Source organism: Sturnira hondurensis, unplaced genomic scaffold, assembly GCF_014824575.4.
Source record: "Sturnira hondurensis isolate 20B ecotype Veracruz unplaced genomic scaffold, ASM1482457v3 Scaffold0001872, whole genome shotgun sequence".
Taxonomy (NCBI): domain Eukaryota; kingdom Metazoa; phylum Chordata; class Mammalia; order Chiroptera; family Phyllostomidae; genus Sturnira; species Sturnira hondurensis.
The window spans coordinates 5,658,200-5,676,040 of record NW_028074503.1 but is presented as its reverse complement, the minus strand read 5'-3'; the positions used below and the strand labels follow the sequence as shown (position 1 = coordinate 5,676,040).

The 17,841-nt window shown below is 34.5% G+C and overlaps 1 protein-coding gene across 2 annotated transcripts in view; it reads left to right on the top strand.

Annotated features, from left to right (window-relative positions):
• The window catches only part of SS18 (SS18 subunit of BAF chromatin remodeling complex), an 81,258-nt gene that overhangs the window by 41,991 nt on the left and 21,426 nt on the right, over positions 1 to 17,841 (top strand). Inside the window, exons 5-9 of one of the 2 annotated variants that reach the window (XM_037032217.1) lie at positions 419 to 640; positions 12,426 to 12,593; positions 13,210 to 13,314; positions 16,166 to 16,258; positions 16,960 to 17,082. In XM_037032217.1, coding sequence (XP_036888112.1) covers positions 419 to 640; positions 12,426 to 12,593; positions 13,210 to 13,314; positions 16,166 to 16,258; positions 16,960 to 17,082 — 711 coding nt within the window. The remainder of the gene's footprint in view (positions 1 to 418; positions 641 to 12,425; positions 12,594 to 13,209; positions 13,315 to 16,165; positions 16,259 to 16,959; positions 17,083 to 17,841) is intronic. The other variant, XM_037032227.1, reaches the window with a different exon arrangement.

Sequence of the window (17,841 nt, the reverse complement as noted above, 5' to 3'; positions counted from 1 at the left end):
TATAATTGCTTACTAACTTATCCATTTGGGTGGGTTTTTAGACTCTGCTCTGGGTTCATTGATCTGTTAGTTTATTTATGTGCTAATACTACGTCACACCTCTAATTACACCAGCTTTATGTTTTGCTCTCTTATCAAACTAATCCTCCCTCCTTACTGTTATTTTTCACAGTGTTCCTGGCTTTTCAGAAGCATTAATTTCTTAATCTGTAAAATGGGAATAATAACACTTACCTCATAGTATTCACTACCATTCATGTGAAGCATTTTCTTTGTTTGCTATTGATGAAATACTGAAGTTATTGTTTGGTGGTGTTATTATTATAATGTAAAAAAATAAAAAAATCTTTTAAGGTACTTTTGTACAGACTGTCTGTTTAACTTTTGTTATTTTGGTTCTGATCATTTCTCTTCAAAGGGCCTAACCATATGCCTATGCAGGGACCTGGACCCAATCAACTCAATATGACAAACAATTCCATGAACATGCCTTCGAGTAGCCATGGCTCCATGGGAGGGTACAACCACTCTGTGCCATCGTCACAGAGCATGCCAGTGCAGAATCAGATGACCATGAGTCAAGGCCAGCCCATGGGAAACTATGGCCCCAGACCAAATATGAATATGCAGCCAAACCAAGGTAAATAAACTTTGTTGCTCTTGACTAGAATGCTGTATCAGCCTTTGAAAATAAAACAAATTTTTCAAGTTGTTAGCTGATGCATAAATGTGTAAGTTTGAAGCAAGTAACAATTATATATATATAAAAGAAGGAATGTTAAGAAACCAGCCTAAGGAACCAGCTTAAAATATTCTTTTTTTTACACTTAAAAGTTAAATTGCTTAATTTAGCTTTTTAGCTTATTTATTTTTTTGTCTTTTGGATAGTTTATTTGAGGTTCTATATTAATTTGGATTTTTTTCTGACACAACTAATTAGTGAATAACCAAATATTTTCTTTAGAACTAGAAAATTGAGAAAATACCATTTTATAGTTTGCAAGTATACCCCTTACAAATACTTATGTGTGGTTCATTTTACTTATTAAGGATATATTAATTTATGTGAATTTCCCTTGGTTTATGTGGAGGTTTTCTGATTCTGAGTTTCAGCATTTAAAGGTAATAGTATAATTGGTTGTTACAGTGTTTAGTGGAGGTGCTGCTGCTGTGTTCTTGTATTAGAGTGGTGTGAAAAGTTTATTACCAATATCAGGGAATGAAATTGTTACCATGTTTCTCTTTTGAATATTCTTGTGAATAACAGCTAGAAAATGGTAAGTGGGGCTCTGTTCTCCTAATTGCCGGTTAAAACATTTGACATATTGCCAGCCTAAAGCTTTTTCAATTATGAAATGTGGTGTGGTTAAGAGTATAAGATAGATTTAATGTATTTATGCTAAAAATTGCTAGATTTTGTTTATGAAAAACAAATCACTGCAGTGAATCCAGATTAAGGGAGTCAGTGTTAATCTATTGATAATTATGATAAATTAATATATTCTAAATTTTAAATATTAATATTGATATTTTCTGTAATTTTGATGAGACACTGAAAACAAAGAAAGATAATAAATAGTGAACGTAGCTTCACAAGATTGGTGCTTGCTTCAGGTTTTTTTCTGAAGTTGTTTAGTGCTATTATTTTCTTTGCTTTTTTAAGGTCAGTTAAAGATTCAAACCAATAGCAAGGTACAGTCATTGTTAGATCAGAGTGGAGTTCAGCTGTCTCCACATAGCTGGTTACCAAAAGAGAGGGCAAAAAAAATTGATAGTGATTCTGATAGTAACTACAGGAATGATGGCACATATTATAGAAACCAGTTAAGAAAAGTTGGGGTGTACACCAAAAAAATGGATGATGTTGCAGCATAATTTGATTTCAAGAAGAAAAAAATATGCTTGTAGCAGTATACATGTAAGAAAATAATTACTGTTTTTGGATAAAGGAGCTGATTTTGTAGAAATTTTTCATTTTAAACTATTTAAAGGGCCAACTATTCTTTTAAAAAATGTCATCTTTTGTACCTGGTATGTACCCTGGACCTACACCCTTTTGGTGCACAGGAGAACACTCTGACAAACTCAGCCACCTGGCCAGGGCTGTGGGGGGGGGGCTTCACCCCCATATGATCTGCCTGGGGAGGAAAGGTGGCTGATCTCTCAAAGGAGAAGGGTGAAGAGCTTTTTTCTCAATGGGTTTTTATTGAGTTCAGTTTGCACAGGAATACAGGTAAAGCTCATTAATCATTGTTAGACAGTAAGGATCAAACAATAGATAACATGCAAAGAACTATGAGGGCTTATTCTGAGTCAGGGTCTGTTAGCTAAAGGGCTACAAAACTTTGGGAACAAACTCATTTCCTGCTCGGACCCTTATCATTTAATTGAGGACATTCCCTTCAAAGCAGGTTTCACAGGACTTTATGTATTCTTTCTTAGGCCTGGTCGCCCCAGGGAACCCGCCTTTTCTAGCACAGTGTTGCACCGCCCTGTGTCATTGTTTCAGGCTTAAGTCAGCAGGTGAAGTAAGGCAGCCTAGAGATTAGGAGACTTCTCGAAGACAGAATGAGGACTTAGGCTATGTCAAAGGAGAGGGGTGAGGGTCTATAACCCCTTTTTGCTGCAGCCCCCAAGTCCTTCCCTGGGGGCTCCCCATGATTGTGCCTGTCTTGAGTCGTCCCTCCCTTGAGGAGTCTTACCCATCATTGGTAAACCAGTCATGATTTGGGGGCCAGGCAGGTTGAAGTAAAAGGAGCAGAAGCAGCACCCCTGCCTAGGAGATAAGCTTTATCTCCTTAGTAGCTTATGGCCTGAAGGTTGTTCACTCAGCCTTAGGCATGGGGGGTTACAGCTTCTGAAACCAGGCAGGGCTGTTCCCAACACAGGGCATGTACATGTTTTACATGAAAAATTTTCCGTTTTGATAAATAAGTGGAAGAAATTCAGGGAAACTACATTGTAAATACTGTCTTTTAAAAAAAGCTTGAAAAAATAGCAAAACTTCATAAAAGGAAAACACTTGACTTAAAAATTTCTTTTAATGTTTATGGAGATATTATTAGCTGTTCTTTGAGTTAATGACAAACTGTTGGAATCTTTTGGCTATCTCCATATTCTTAAACACATCTCTGTCAAGAGATACTGAACAGTATTAAAGCTAATTACCATTTTTAATAATAGGGTATATTAGTGAAGAAAAAATATTTGTGGGACTTCTTAGATTAAACCTCTGTCAAGTGACAAANGGCAGGGCTGTTCCCAACACAGGGCATGTACATGTTTTACATGAAAAATTTTCTGTTTTGATAAATAAGTGGAAGAAATTCAGAGAAACTACATTGTAAATACTGTCTTTTAAAAAAAGCTTGAAAAAATAGCAAAATTTCATAAAAGGAAAACACTTGACTTAAAAATTTCTTTTAATGTTTATGGAGGTATTATTAGCTGTTCTTTGAGTTAATGACAAACTGTTGGAATCTTTTGGCTATCTCCATATTCTTAAACACATCTCTGTCAAGAGATACTGAACACTATTAAAGCTAATTACCATTTTTAATAATAGGGTATATTAGTGAAGAAAAAATATTTGTGGGACTTCTTAGATTAAACCTCTGTCAAGTGACAAAAAAAGTGGAAAAAGACTAATTCTGAGATTAGTCTTTTGTTTTAAAAAGGAACAATTAAATGGCAATTATTATTATTTAAGTGGCATATTTGGAAACTTTAACTGGTGATATGGTAGCAGTTTTCTAAACAGAACATTGCAGGTCAAAATCTAGATAGAATTATTTTGGTAGTTTTGAAGTGACAAAATCTTTTTGTCACCCTCCCTTAATCTTTTTACCCTTCCTTCTTTCTCTCTCTCAGCTTTGCAAATGAAATGGAGGGAAAAGTAACTAGTTTAAAAATCTTGTTATTGTAATTTAGGAATCTGGTTGAAATTAATACAAGGGACAGATATCATACATTTACAATTTATCATATGGACTCTTTAAGAAAGTAAAGAGGAGTATTTTGCTAATTTATAGTACTAGTTGCAAAATAAGAAGTCACACTGTGTTACCAGTAAACTCACCTTTCTTCACTGTTAAGTAGATAAATCACTACAATATTGCTAGTATTGCAGGTTTCTGTTTGTTACAGTTTTAGGGATATACAGCAACATTGTAGTTCATTTATACATATGATAAATATTACTATTTTGAATGAGTTTTTCAAGGTTGTAATTTTTTCATCAATGGTGACATTTTTTGGTAATAAAAATTGTACTTAAATACCTGGAAAATGCGAAAAAGCATAGAGCACAAAATAAAAAAATCATCTGTAATTTTGGTCTGTAAGTTATAAATTACTCCATAGACAAGGTACAGTACATTTATCTAAGGTTTTATTGCCTGTACTTAGACACTTTGTGGCAGCAGTTTGAGTACTTGTTAATTACATAATTATTTGTAAATTTATGTTGATTATTTTTCTCTGGACTCTACATTTTATGAAGTCAGGAACTGTGTTTTGTTTTTCCCATCACTACGTTACCCTGTTTGTTGATAGCGCGATGAGCTAGATTTTCTTGTTCTGGCAAGTTAGAAGACTAGCGCCCTTCTCTGTGGTGTTGTCATCCTCACCTGTCATTCCAGGAATGAGCCAAAAAGGGCTCAGTTATACCAAAACCTTTTGGGTTTGGGAGACAAAGTCCAGGTGTGTTTCTGTCCAACAGATTATAAATTCAGTTTTATTACCGTTTGTTTTTGAATCTTTTTATTTTAAAATACTTATAGGTTCACCAGAAGTTGTAAAGATCCTGTGTGTCCTCCTTCAACCATCTGTAGTCCCCAGCAACCACTGTTACTTTTCTTTCCATTTCTATGCCTTTGTCCTTGTTGGACTGTTATATAAATGGAATCATACACTGTGTGACTGTGTCTGATTAGCTTTTTACTCAGCTTAATTAATGTTCAAGTTGTTGCATGTATCAGTGCTTCATTCCTTTTTATTGCTGAGTAATGTTACATAGTATGGTTGTTCTGGTTTGTTTAATCATTCACACACTGAGAAACATTTTGGTCATTTCTGTTTTAGGCTTTTACAAATAAAGGTGCTATGAACAATCGCGAACACATTCATGTTTTTGTTTGGACATAAGTATTCATTTCTCTAGGATAAATACTCAGGAGTGCAGTAGCTGGGTCATATGATAAGTGTACATTTAGGTTTTTTTAGAAACTTCCAAACTGATTATCAAAGTGGCTGCACCGTTTTACAGTCTCACCAGCAATGTATGAAAGATCTGCTTTCTACAAATCCTTGCCAGCATTTGGTATTGTCAATATGTTCTTTATGGTAGCTGTTCTAAAAATGTATAGTGATATCTCTTTGTGGTCTTAATTTGCATTTCCCTAATGGCTACTGGCATGAACATCTTTTCATGTGCTTATTTGCCATTATGTGTTCTTTTCAATGAAATGTCTCTTCATGTCTTTTGTCCTCTTTCTAGTTGGATTGTTTGTTTTCCACTGAGTTTTAAGAAGTCTTTATATAGCCCTGGTTGGTGTAGCTCAGTGGACTGAGTGTGGGCCTGTGAACCAGAGGATCACGGTTCGATTCCCAGTCAGGGCACATGCCTGGGTTGCAGGCCAGTTCCCAGCAGGGGACTCACGAGAGGCAACCATACATTGATATGTCTCTATTTCTCTCCTTCTCTCCTTTCCTTCCCCTCTGAAGATAAATAAAATCTTAAAAAAAAAAAAGAAGTCTTTATCTATTATTCTAGGATTAATTTAAAATCTCCTCCGAATATTTTATATGAAGTTTCAAACTTAAGAAAAGTTGAAGGAATTGTACCTGTATAGTTGCCACCTGTATTCTGCAGTTAATATTTTACTAAATTTGTTTATCATCCATCTGTTAATTTACTCATCCATCAATGAATTTTATTTCCCCAAATGCATTTCAGAATAATTTGCAGATATCTGTACACTTTACCTATAATACTTTAGCTGCATATTATTAGAAGTCAACATTTTAAATTAAAAAAATTTTAGATAACATTTACTTAGAGTGAAATCTGTAAGTATTAAGTGTATCATTCAGTGAGTTTTGGCGTATTTGTAAAATAACTCTTTTGGATTCATTTTACAGCTAACATCCTACCCTAAGTGCTCTGTGGGAGGCAGTCCTACTGCAATATTAGATATTTTATTTAAACCATAATCTATAGCTTCTTTATAGTAAAAGAGGTTGACCGGTTTTTCTTTCCCTTAGAACTGTCTCCCAATGTGTAGTTCTAGGACTGCCTGGATCAGAATCTCAAGGAATACTTGTTAAAATAAGATGTGTCTGCGCCACCCTGTACTTGCTAAACCAGAGTCTCTGGGGGTAAATTTTACGAATTACATTTAACAAATATTCGATGGCATGCTTATTTATAGCCCATTCCCTCAGAATTTTTTCTGGGCTGCATAATGTCTTCTGTTGGATGGTTCATCACTTTTCAGCTCTCATGCCCAGTGACACGAAACTGTATGTCCTAATGTAGCCCAACTCCATGGCTTTCTACTTGGGCAAGATAGGGTCTTTACTTTCACAGCAGATTGTCATTTGTACCACATAGATCTAGAGCTTTTGGAGTTTGTTTTTGAGTTAATATTATATAGCATAGCTGAAACTATATAAAAGAGATTGTCTTAATCTTAAGCATCTGTGTAATCTTTTATTTTGCTGGATTTGTTAAGCCATAACATATTTCTTTTCCATTCTTCTGGTCACCAGAAAGCTAAATACATCATTTAAATCCTAGATTACTTGTAGAGATGGCTCTGATGTACAATTATGTCCTTCAGATATAGGATTTCTTAACTTGGCACTATTGCCACTTTGAGCTGAATAATTCTTTCTTTTGGGGGCTTGTCCTGTGCACTGAGATATTTAGCAGTATTTCTGTCCTGTATCCACTAGGTGGCAGTAGCACCCCCATGCCAGTTGTGACTACCAAAATCTCTGCAATCTGCTAAATGTCCCTTTGGGGGCAAAATCGCGCCCACAGTTGTAACAGCTTTAAGAAGTGGTTAATGTAAGGAACTACAGATAAGGATAGTCTGTTATTAAAGAAACAAATGAAAATAACAAGAATTGTTGATACTCTTAGGTTTTAGTACGTTTTAATATGTTCATGAGAATTTTTCTAAGACGTTTATGTTATAAAAAATTTATATCAATGAACTGCTGCCCGTTTTACTAGCTAAAATGTTTCATGGTGCTAACCCTCACTGTTATGTTTCAGTTGGTTGGGCATCATCTCACAAAGTGAAAGGTTGCTGGTTTGATTCCTTGTCAGGGCACATGCCTGGGTTGTGGGCATGGTCCCTGGTTGGCGGTTATGTAAGAGGCAATCAATTGATGTTTCTCTAACACATCATTGTTTCTCTCCCTTTTTTTATCCCTACATGTCCCTCTCTAAAAATAAATAAAATATTAAAAATAAAAATAAAAAATCTATCATGGTTCTAACTTTTTATTGTTTGCTTAAAAACTTAAATTTGTACTAGTTGCAATGACTTTATTAAGCTTTTAGGGTTTTCTTAGTTGCTTAGCTCTTGTTCTTTTATCCTTGCTATTGTATTTATAATTTTTTTATTATGAACTATTTAAAACTCTTGATGAGCACAGGTGTATGTTTTTAAAGTAAAGAATCTTGTCATTTTAAATGGCTGTTTAATAGGTAGTGGGCTAGGTAATAGTTTGTTAGAGTATAGGGCTTTTTTTTCCTTGCCAAAGAAAAAAATCCTTATTAATAATAACTTTAAGTGAGAGGTGTATATGTTACTTTGAGATTGAATTTTTTTTTAAGATTATATTTATTTTTTAGGGAGAGGGCAAGGGAAAGAGAAAGAGAGAGAAACATCAGTGTGCAAGAGATACATGGACTGGTTGCCTCTCACATGCCCTCAAATGGGGAACCTGGCCCACAACCCAGGCATGTGCCCTGCCTGAGAATTAAAGTAGCGACCTTTTGGTTCATAGGCCAGTGCTAAACAACTGGTATTAAAATGTGACCAGTATGTAATGAAATATGAGTGAGAAAATAGGCTTGGGGAGGGTGTTATCTATGAAATTTCATAGTCTAATTCTCATTATTGCATAGATACAGGTGGGATGAAGAAATTTCTTATATTTTAGCATTTTTGTATTATGGTGATGATGTTATATAGAACTGTTTTCCTGAGAGATATTGCATGGGAGAAGTATGATTTGAAAGGAGGTACATGTAGTGGTTAAGAGCATGGCTTTAGAGTTCTTACCGTTTATTGGTTATGCAACTTTAGGTAAGATTCTTAATGTTTGCAGTGTTAAATTTTCTTACCTACAAAGTGAAGTTGGTAATAGTTCTGCCTGTTTCATAGGTTTTGTGGTAGATAAATAATAAACATAAAGCTCTTAGCATAGTAAGCCTGGCCCATAATAAGGGCTCATTAACCCCTAGCTATCATTTTAAAGCTTTACTTAAAATAATTTATAGATTAATTATATTATTTATAGAGTTATGATGTATAAGTTTGCATCTGAAGATGTGAACGTAAATATCTGTGGATTTTTAAAAAAATTATATAATTCTGAATTCATATATTAATGAAAACAATGTTATCTCTATATTCGAGTTTTAAAAATTTGACCAATCACTTGAAATATAACTATTAACTGTGTCATTGGAGCAAGGAATTCTAGTTATATAAAATATGGTGATTTGGGATTATTTTACATGCGGGATGGAGGATGTTTAAGATACAGGATGTTTCAATAGAATATCTGTTACAGTATAGAACTCAAAATGGAAGGAAATAATGTTGGTGATGAACATTTGTTATGTATCCTTTTAAAACACATTTTCAAGAACATTGTAGATAATGAAGATAGTAGTAGTATCTTTGTGTATGTAGTATCAATGCTTTGTAGTGTACCTTAGCATCCAAATGATTTTTGTGCAAGATGAAGTAAACCTTTAAGCATAAAGTAGTATGTGATGTTATTGTTTGTAGAAAATGGTTATTATAGTCTTTATACTCTTACCTCACTCTGTAGTACAGATTTTTAGAACTTATTTGGGGTAACCTTGTGAGACTTAACCCTTACTTTTATTAGTATTTCAGGGAATAATAATATTCACACATTTGCCAGTATAGCATGTTTTCTTATCCTAGGAAAATAATATGCTTCCTAAACAATCAGAATTGAAGTCATAGTTTTTTAATAGTTAGGGCTTGAAGGAGAAACGTAAAAAACTTTATTTACAATACCCCAAATTTATAAAGAACTTGTGCAACTCAACACCAGAAAAGACGAACAGCTCAATTAAAAAATGGGCATAGGACCCGAATAGACGTTTCTTCAAATAGGACATACTGATGGCTAACAGAAATGAAAAGATGCTTAACGTCACTAATCATTAGAGAAATGCACATTAAAACCATAGTGAGATAAATCTCACACCTGTCAGAATGGCCATCATCAATAGATCAATAACAAGGTGAGGATGTGGAGAAAGGGGGACACTCATGCACTGTTGGTGGGAATGCAGACTGGTGCAGCCACTGTGGAAAGCAGTATACATGTAGCTACATCAAATAAAAATGGAACTGCCTTATGACCCAACGATTCCACTTTGGGGAATTTATCTGAAGAAACCCGAAACACTAATTCAAAAAAATATGTGCATCCCTATCTTCATTACAACGTTATTTACAACAGCCAAGATTTNAAGATACAGGATGTTTCGCCCTGGCTGGTGTAGCTCAGTGGATTGAGTACGGGCCTGCGAACCACACGATCGCGGTTCAATTCCCAGTCAGGGTACATGCCTGGGTTGCAGGCCAGTTCCCAACAGGGGACTCACAAGATGCAACCATACATTGATATTTCTCTCCTTCTCTCCTTCCCTTCCTCTCCAAAGATAAATAAATAAAATATTAAAAAAAAAAAGATACAGGATGTTTCAATAGAATATCTGTTACAGTATAGAACTCAAAATGGAAGGAAATAATGTTGGTGATGAACATTTGTTATGTATCCTTTTAAAACACATTTTCAAGAACATTGTAGATAAAGATAGTAGTAGTATCTTTGTGTATGTAGTATCAATGCTTTGTAGTGTACCTTAGCATCCAAATGATTTTTGTGCAAGATGAAGTAAACCTTTAAGCATAAAGTAGTGTGTGATGTTATTGTTTGTAGAAAATGGTTATTATAGTCTTTATACTCTTACCTCACTCTGTAGTACAGATTTTTAGAACTTATTTGGGGTAACGTTGTGAGACTTAACCCTTACTTTTATTAGTATTGAAGTCATAGTTTTTTAATAGTTAGGGCTTGAAGGAGAAATGTAAAAAACTTTATTTACAATACCCAAAATTTATAAAGAACTTGTGCAACTCAACACCAGAAAAGACAAACAGCTCAATTAAAAAATGGGCATAGGACCCGAATAGACGTTTCTTCAAATAGGACATACTGATGGCTAACAGAAATGAAAAGATGCTTAACGTCACTAATCATTAGAGAAATGCACATTAAAACCATAGTGAGATAAATCTCACACCTGTCAGAATGGCCATCATCAGTAGATCAATAACAAGGTGAGGATGTGGAGAAAGGGGGACACTCATGCACTGTTGGTGGGAATGCAGACTGGTGCAGCCACTGTGGAAAGCAGTATACATGGAGCTACATCAAATAAAAATGGAACTGCCTTATGACCCAACGATTCCACTTTGGGGAGTTTATCTGAAGAAACCCGAAACACTAATTCAAAAAAATATGTGCATCCCTATCTTCATTACAACGTTATTTACAACAGCCAGGATTTGAAAGCAGCTTAGTACCCATCAGTAGATGAGAGGCTAAGAAGGCTGTGGTCCATTTACACAACAGAATGCTACCTGCTGTGAAAAAGGTTTTTCTTACCTTTTGCAGCAGCATTGGCGGAACTGGAGAGCATTATGCTAAGTGAAATAAGCCAGTCAGAGAAGGTACCATACAACGATTTCACTGAGGGGTGGAATCTAAAGAACAAAATAAACTAACGTACAAAATAGAACAGACTTTTAGAGAACAGACCGACAGCTGTCAGAAGGAAGGGGTTTCAGGTGCTGGTTGAAACAGGTGAAGGGGTTAGGCAAAATAACCCCCAAACTTGTCGAGAGACTACAGTAGGGTGATTATCAGAGGGAAAGGTAGATGGAAGGAGACTTCACTTGGGGTGGCAAACACACAATGCAGTATGCATGTGGTATGTTATAGAATTGCACACATGAAACCCATGTAATTGTATTACAGTGTCACCTCAGTAAATTCAATAAAAAAATGGAAAACATGTTTTAGTACTGCTATCCTCCTTCATTTTGTTTCATTTTAGACTTGATCCTGAATAATGTCAAGGGTCCTCAGAGGGAGGGAAGTGAAGGAGAATAAAAGAAGGGTGGTGTTTGAGCTCTTTGTCACAGGAACTGCTGATAGTCCCAGAGGTAGAGCACAGGTGGTCTTTCCTATCTAGGGCTTAAGCTAGAAATACTTCTCTCTTTTAGAGCAAAGCTTAGAATTTTGTTGTCATTGTATCCTTTTGGATTTTCCCTCAGCTATTATGTTTTTGCTCCCTTCTTTATTTTTAATTTTGATTTTAATGCATATTAAATGCTTTAGTTTTATAGTTAATTTTGTTACGACAAGAGGTCTTTCTTTAATTGGTGTTCAGATGGAACACTTGGCTTGACTGCTGGTTTGCTGTGTGACTTTGTGGAGTTTACTTAATTTTTTTATGAAATTTTTTTTTAAGATTTTATTTATTTATCTTTAGAGGGGAAGGGGAGAGGGAGAGAAATATCAATGTATGGATGCCTCTTGTGCGCCCCCTGCCAGGAACTGCATCCCCTGCTGGGAACTGGCCTACAGCCCAGGCATGTGCCCTGACTGGGAATCGAACCGCGATCCTCTGGTTCTCAGGCCCACGCTCAATCCACTGAGCTACACCAGCCAGGGCTGGTATTTACTTTATTTTGGTGTATTTTCTAGCATAGCATAAGGGTTCTGTCTTTTCTACGTGGGTTACATTCATAGTTATTATATAGTACAGAGTAAAAAATACATTCAGAATGTTTATATATTGTATCTACTTTATTTTTTTAAAATTACTAGACTACCCCTCCAGTGAATTTCATTCAGATCAGCTACCATGGATTGGTTGTTTTCCCTTGTTTGCATATTATTTTAGACATACGGACTTTAATTCAAAGATTTGCTTTTATTAAAGTCAATTTTTATTATAATAAGTTATGTATTGGGGGGTTATATGATCATTGAAGATTTTGTATTTCTCTTAAGATGTTAACATTATTTGTTTTAAAAAATCATGTGCATAATGTTTTGTCTCTTTTCAGGTCCAATGATGCATCAGCAGCCTCCTTCTCAGCAGTACAATATGCCACAGGGAGGTGGGCAGCATTACCAAGGCCAGCAGCCACCAATGGGCATGATGGGCCAAGTTAACCAAGGCAATCACATGATGGGTCAGAGACAGATTCCTCCTTATAGACCACCTCAACAGGGTAAAGTTCCTTTGGGAAAATTTCCTGCTTAATATATAAATAACAGTAGTGGGGAGGCTTTCCATTTTATATGTACATATGTTTTTTTCTGAATGGTAGGGGATATAGTAGGTACAAAGGGTCATGAATTGGGTAGGAATTTCTTGGTATTCAGCTTTCTTTTTTTCTTTTTCTGAGAAAAGGTTACACCATAAATTATTATAGCAAAAACTAATTTATAGCAGAAAGTACTATATTATTTTTGATAAGGCACTAAATAGATGGTCAGAAACAAACCTGAATTTATTTAAACTGCTCTAATATCAAAATTAAAAAAATTTATTTTACTAGTTTCACCCTCTTTTTAAGAAGTTAGTGTTTTGTGTTTTTTTTGAGTTGGTATTGTTTGATATTGCATGTATAGTCTTAACATTAATTTTTGTGAAATGTGGTTTTTGGTGTTGGCTGTGTATTTATGTATGTTTGTATAAGAATAGTTAAAAGTGTATGAAATGCCAAAGCATGAGAGAAGAATCTAACAGCTGAGAAATAATCTCTCATAACCTCAGATAGAAAGAAAACCTTTGATAACCTAGTGAACACATTGTTTACATCTTGACTGGTTGTGGTTTTTCAGGCCCACCCCAGCAGTACTCAGGCCAGGAAGACTATTATGGGGACCAATACAGTCATGGTGGACAAGGTCCTCCAGAAGGCATGAACCAGCAATATTACCCTGATGGTAATCTCTCCTAATGTTAACTTTCCTATTTTCTGTCCCTGCCCATTATTCATGTAGATAGCTATTCAAACCATGTTATTGTGGATGAAGAAACTACCAGTATGTTTCTTCTAAATTGGGAATGCTTCAATAATCTAAAGCATCAGTGATAGCATTAGTATATAATGTATTTCAAAGTATATTTTATTTAGATATTCCATATTAATACCATCAGGGATCCTGTTCTGTCGTTGGAATCTTTTCTTCTGTAAAAGAGGATGCTTTTGCGCTTGGAATTGTTCATTTCAACCAAAGCCAATGTTACCGATTTACTTTTTTAAATAACAGCTTTATTGAGATGATTCACATACCATAAAGTTCACCTATTGGTTTACTTTTATATATTGTATAAATACACAGAATTTCTCAAGTTTTTTGTATGTTTTATTATTTTAGTTAATGTTGCATACTTCTTAAAGAACTATGGTTTGTATACATTAGCATTTGCATTTGTGAACAATTTTGGAGGCTAAATTATATTCATAATATAATTGTATATTGAGTTAGTGGAATAGGAGAGGCATTTAGAAAAAAACACTTTAATTTTAGTTGTTTAGTTTAGTGGAATTTTTTTTTTTAGTAGGAAGGTGGCATGTAAAAAAGTGGCCAGTAAAGATGAGTTGCACTTAGTAACAGTCCAAGCATCCAAATAGGCTATCACTGCACAGTTCTGTTTTCTCAGTTTTTCTGTATGTTTGAAAATTTTCTGGGGGGTGGGCTGGGATGGGAGTAAAAAACAGAAAACTGTACTTGAACAACAATTAAATAAAAAAAAATTTAAAAAAATATATAATTCAATGGTAGAGAAAAAAGAATTCAAACATATAAAACTGATACATTAGAGGTGATTAGTCACCTCACAAAATAATTTGTCTTTTTTATGAAAGGATTTGCCAAAGTCTTCATTTATATAGTAAGCTCCTGTGGTTTATTTAAGTTGAACTGTTTAAAAGAGAGAAACAAGGGGAAACTAAGATTGAAATCTTAAGTCTTTGGAAGCTAGTGTAAGCTAGAAGATAAAATTTGGGGTTTTTAAAAAATCATTTTGCCTGCCACTTTTCATCAGTGTATAGAGCATAAAGGTACATCGGTATAAGGACATTCGTTGTATTGCAGAGGCTTTGCTCAGATGTAGGCAGAACAAGCACTCACCTGTAGGATTTTGTATATGATAAATGTTTGTTACTTATAGTGATGATGTGTGTGGATAATTCTTGTTAGAAAATGACTTATTAGTATTATTTTTTAACATTAGGTTTTCTTGCCCTAAATTACTAAGTGCTGTGTTCTTTTTTTCTCGTGTAGACATTGTTTAAGTTTATAGACTCTATTTTTAAAAGATGAAATATAGGTTATTAAATTTTATTAGAAAGTTAGCTGAATATTAATGATTGGTCTGGTTTTTAGAATACATTTCAAATAATTGAGTTGAATTTGATACTGTGATTGTGGTTCTGAGTATTTCCTGAAATGTGAAATTTGTATTTTTATAAGTAGTATCTTTCTATTCAAAATAGATGTTATTTTTGTAAATGTCAGAACTTTAAAATTCTATAAAGAATTCATCTTACCACATTGGGATTTAAAAATTTAAATGGTATCACTTTGCATAGGTGTATATTAATATATTTGTCTAACATTTACATAAAATAGTTGTTCCATTTATAACAATTAATTTTCTTAGGTAGCATTGGATATTTTCTTAATTATGGTTAGATGTTTATGCCAGTAAATATGTAGATTAGGAATTGGCAGACTTCTTTTCTATAAAGAGCCAGAGAGTAAATATTTTAGTCTTTGCCACATGGTCGTGATCTCAACTGCTGAAATCTTGTATGAAAACAGCTATAGAAAATGTAAGTGGGCACAATTGTGTTTCACTAAAACTTTATTGACAAAAATAGGCCACTGGCTGTATTTAGATTGCAGGCCATAGTTTGCTAACCCTTATGTAGATATATGTGAGATAGTTTTGGAGCATTGGAATACTAGAGCACTGAGTATAGAGCATTTATTTATAACTGTATTCCTCCTTCCTTAGTTAGACCTTCTACTAAAATGTAGTTCCGATTTTAGCTGACTAAAAGGTTATTTCTTGCATTTTCTTTGTGCAATTCAATTAAAAGGACTGGAGTGTTGATTTTCACTAAAGTCCAGTCATCTTGCAGGTGAAATTTATCGTGTCTGAAAAGTAAAGGTGTACTCTAGCACTTAATACAATATTAATTTTATGGAGGTGTATGTTCATGTTACTGTGGAGGTATTTTCTTAGGCTTCTAGAATAGCAGCACTAAGCAATATATTTTTGCATGTAAAAATATATATTTTGAGGTACATGTATTTTATTCAAGTAAATAGAATGTGAAAAATTTCAGTTTTTTTCAGGGGCTCTTTTATATTTTGCATTGTTTAGCATATGCTGTGGAATTGGCGACCAGCAGAACAGGTGTTTGACAAAATATGATAATTGCTTCCTTTGTTCATTCTAATTTAATTCAAGTTATTTACATGTGAAAGGCCTAAATGCTTGCATTCTCTTAAAAAAATAGAAGATAAAGTTTTTGCCCCCCTCAATGAGCATGATCAGAGTTAAGACTAAGTGTAATGTTTCTAAAACTACTGTTTTTTAAAAAATTGCACGTTAATATGAAAACAGTCACATTGGTAAATATTTGGCTAATGCAATTGAAATTATTTTTCATGTATTTCCATTTCTTTTTTTTTTCAGTTTTATCTGAAAGTTTAAATATATTTAGGGTTTTCACTCAGTGGCCATTAACGTTTCTTCCTGTCTCTTGTCGAATTGATGTAGGTCATAATGATTACGGTTATCAGCAACCGTCGTATCCTGAACAAGGCTACGATAGGCCTTATGAGGATTCCTCACAACATTACTACGAAGGAGGTATCTATATACCTTCACACACATACACATATATATCCCCTTCTACAGGAACGAAAATTCTTGCATAAGACAACTTCTACCCGTGCAGAGCTCTTGTAGAATGATAGTTGCTGGCTGTCTTGAAAGTTACAGGGAGCCCAGAACAATCAAAATAATTTCCTTACAAATATTTAAAATGTGTAACCATGACTTGCCATTTCTAACAACAATAAAAAGACTAAAACACTTAAAAATAATTTTTCCTCAGTGGAAATTTTCTATTTGAACATAATTCCATCGATCCAATTTTTTGTGTTTACATAAGTATGATTTCACATATAAGTATAGTGCCTTTAGGAAGCAGCTTGCTGATCTTGTGTAGCTAGTGTGTGCTATTGTAGCTGTCTTTAATTTTGTCTTTTTTATTTTATTTAGCATAGTCATGATCTTATGACTGTGATGTTCCAGTAAATGTAATGCTCGTATGGCAGAGACGCTGAAAATGCTGCAGTTCAACCTTGCAAAATTGGCTTTAACTGCAGTTTGTTTGGCCGAAATCCTTCTGTTTGGTTTGAGTTTTTTCTTTGTTTTGTTAACTTTTAAAAATCAATATGGCATTTTTATTTTGTTCTTGTGTTGTTGGCTATGCATCTTAGAGGAAGAAGTGAGTTAAGCAAACTTCTCAGTTTTGTTTGTTTTTTTTTACTCCGATTATCCTGTAGGAAATTCACAGTATGGTCAACAGCAAGATGCTTATCAAGCGCCCCCTCCCCAACAGGGATACCCACCGCAGCAACAGCAGTACCCAGGGCAGCAGGGCTACCCAGGACAGCAGCAGGCCTACGGTACTGCATTTTATTTTTATCTCCCCGAAACAAAGTGATTAATGTTTTGAAATTTGGAAGTAGATATGTATTATTTTTGAAAACTCACAGTTTTACCTCGGTCTCTTACTAGAGTTTATTTAAAATGTTCTTAGATAGCCCTGGCTGGTATGGCTCAGTGGATTGAGTGCCAGCCTGTGAATCAAAGGGTCGCCATTTTGATTCCCAGCCAGGGCACATGCCTAGGTTGCTGGACAGGTCGCCAGTAGGGGGCTCGTGAGGCAGCCATGCATTGATGTTTCTTTCCTTCCTTCCCTTTCCTCTCTCTAAAAATAAATAAATAGAATCTTTAAAAAATGTTCTTAGATAAAGTATTAAAGATAAAACAGAAACTAGAGATGGTTCATTGACCAAAGATATGCCTCGTAGTCATATAAAGTACGAGATACACAAATTTGTAAACCTGTTTGACATTTATGACCAGCCACTAGTTTTGTATGTTCTTGGAAAACTGATGAATTGATTGTTTATCAACCATATCTACATAATCCAATTAGCAAATTTGTTTTTAAAACTAATAACTGTTACTATGAAAGAGAATACTGATTTTTAAAGTACAAATGTGACTTACTCAGAATGCATAAATAAAATGTTTTTGTCTTTAGGTTGCAGCATACACATCCACAGGGGTATATTTATTGTAGCTGTGTATCTTACAGAGTTTGGGGGAATTTTAGCCATATTTCCTGATTCTATACTCGCTAAAATATCTTCTAGCTG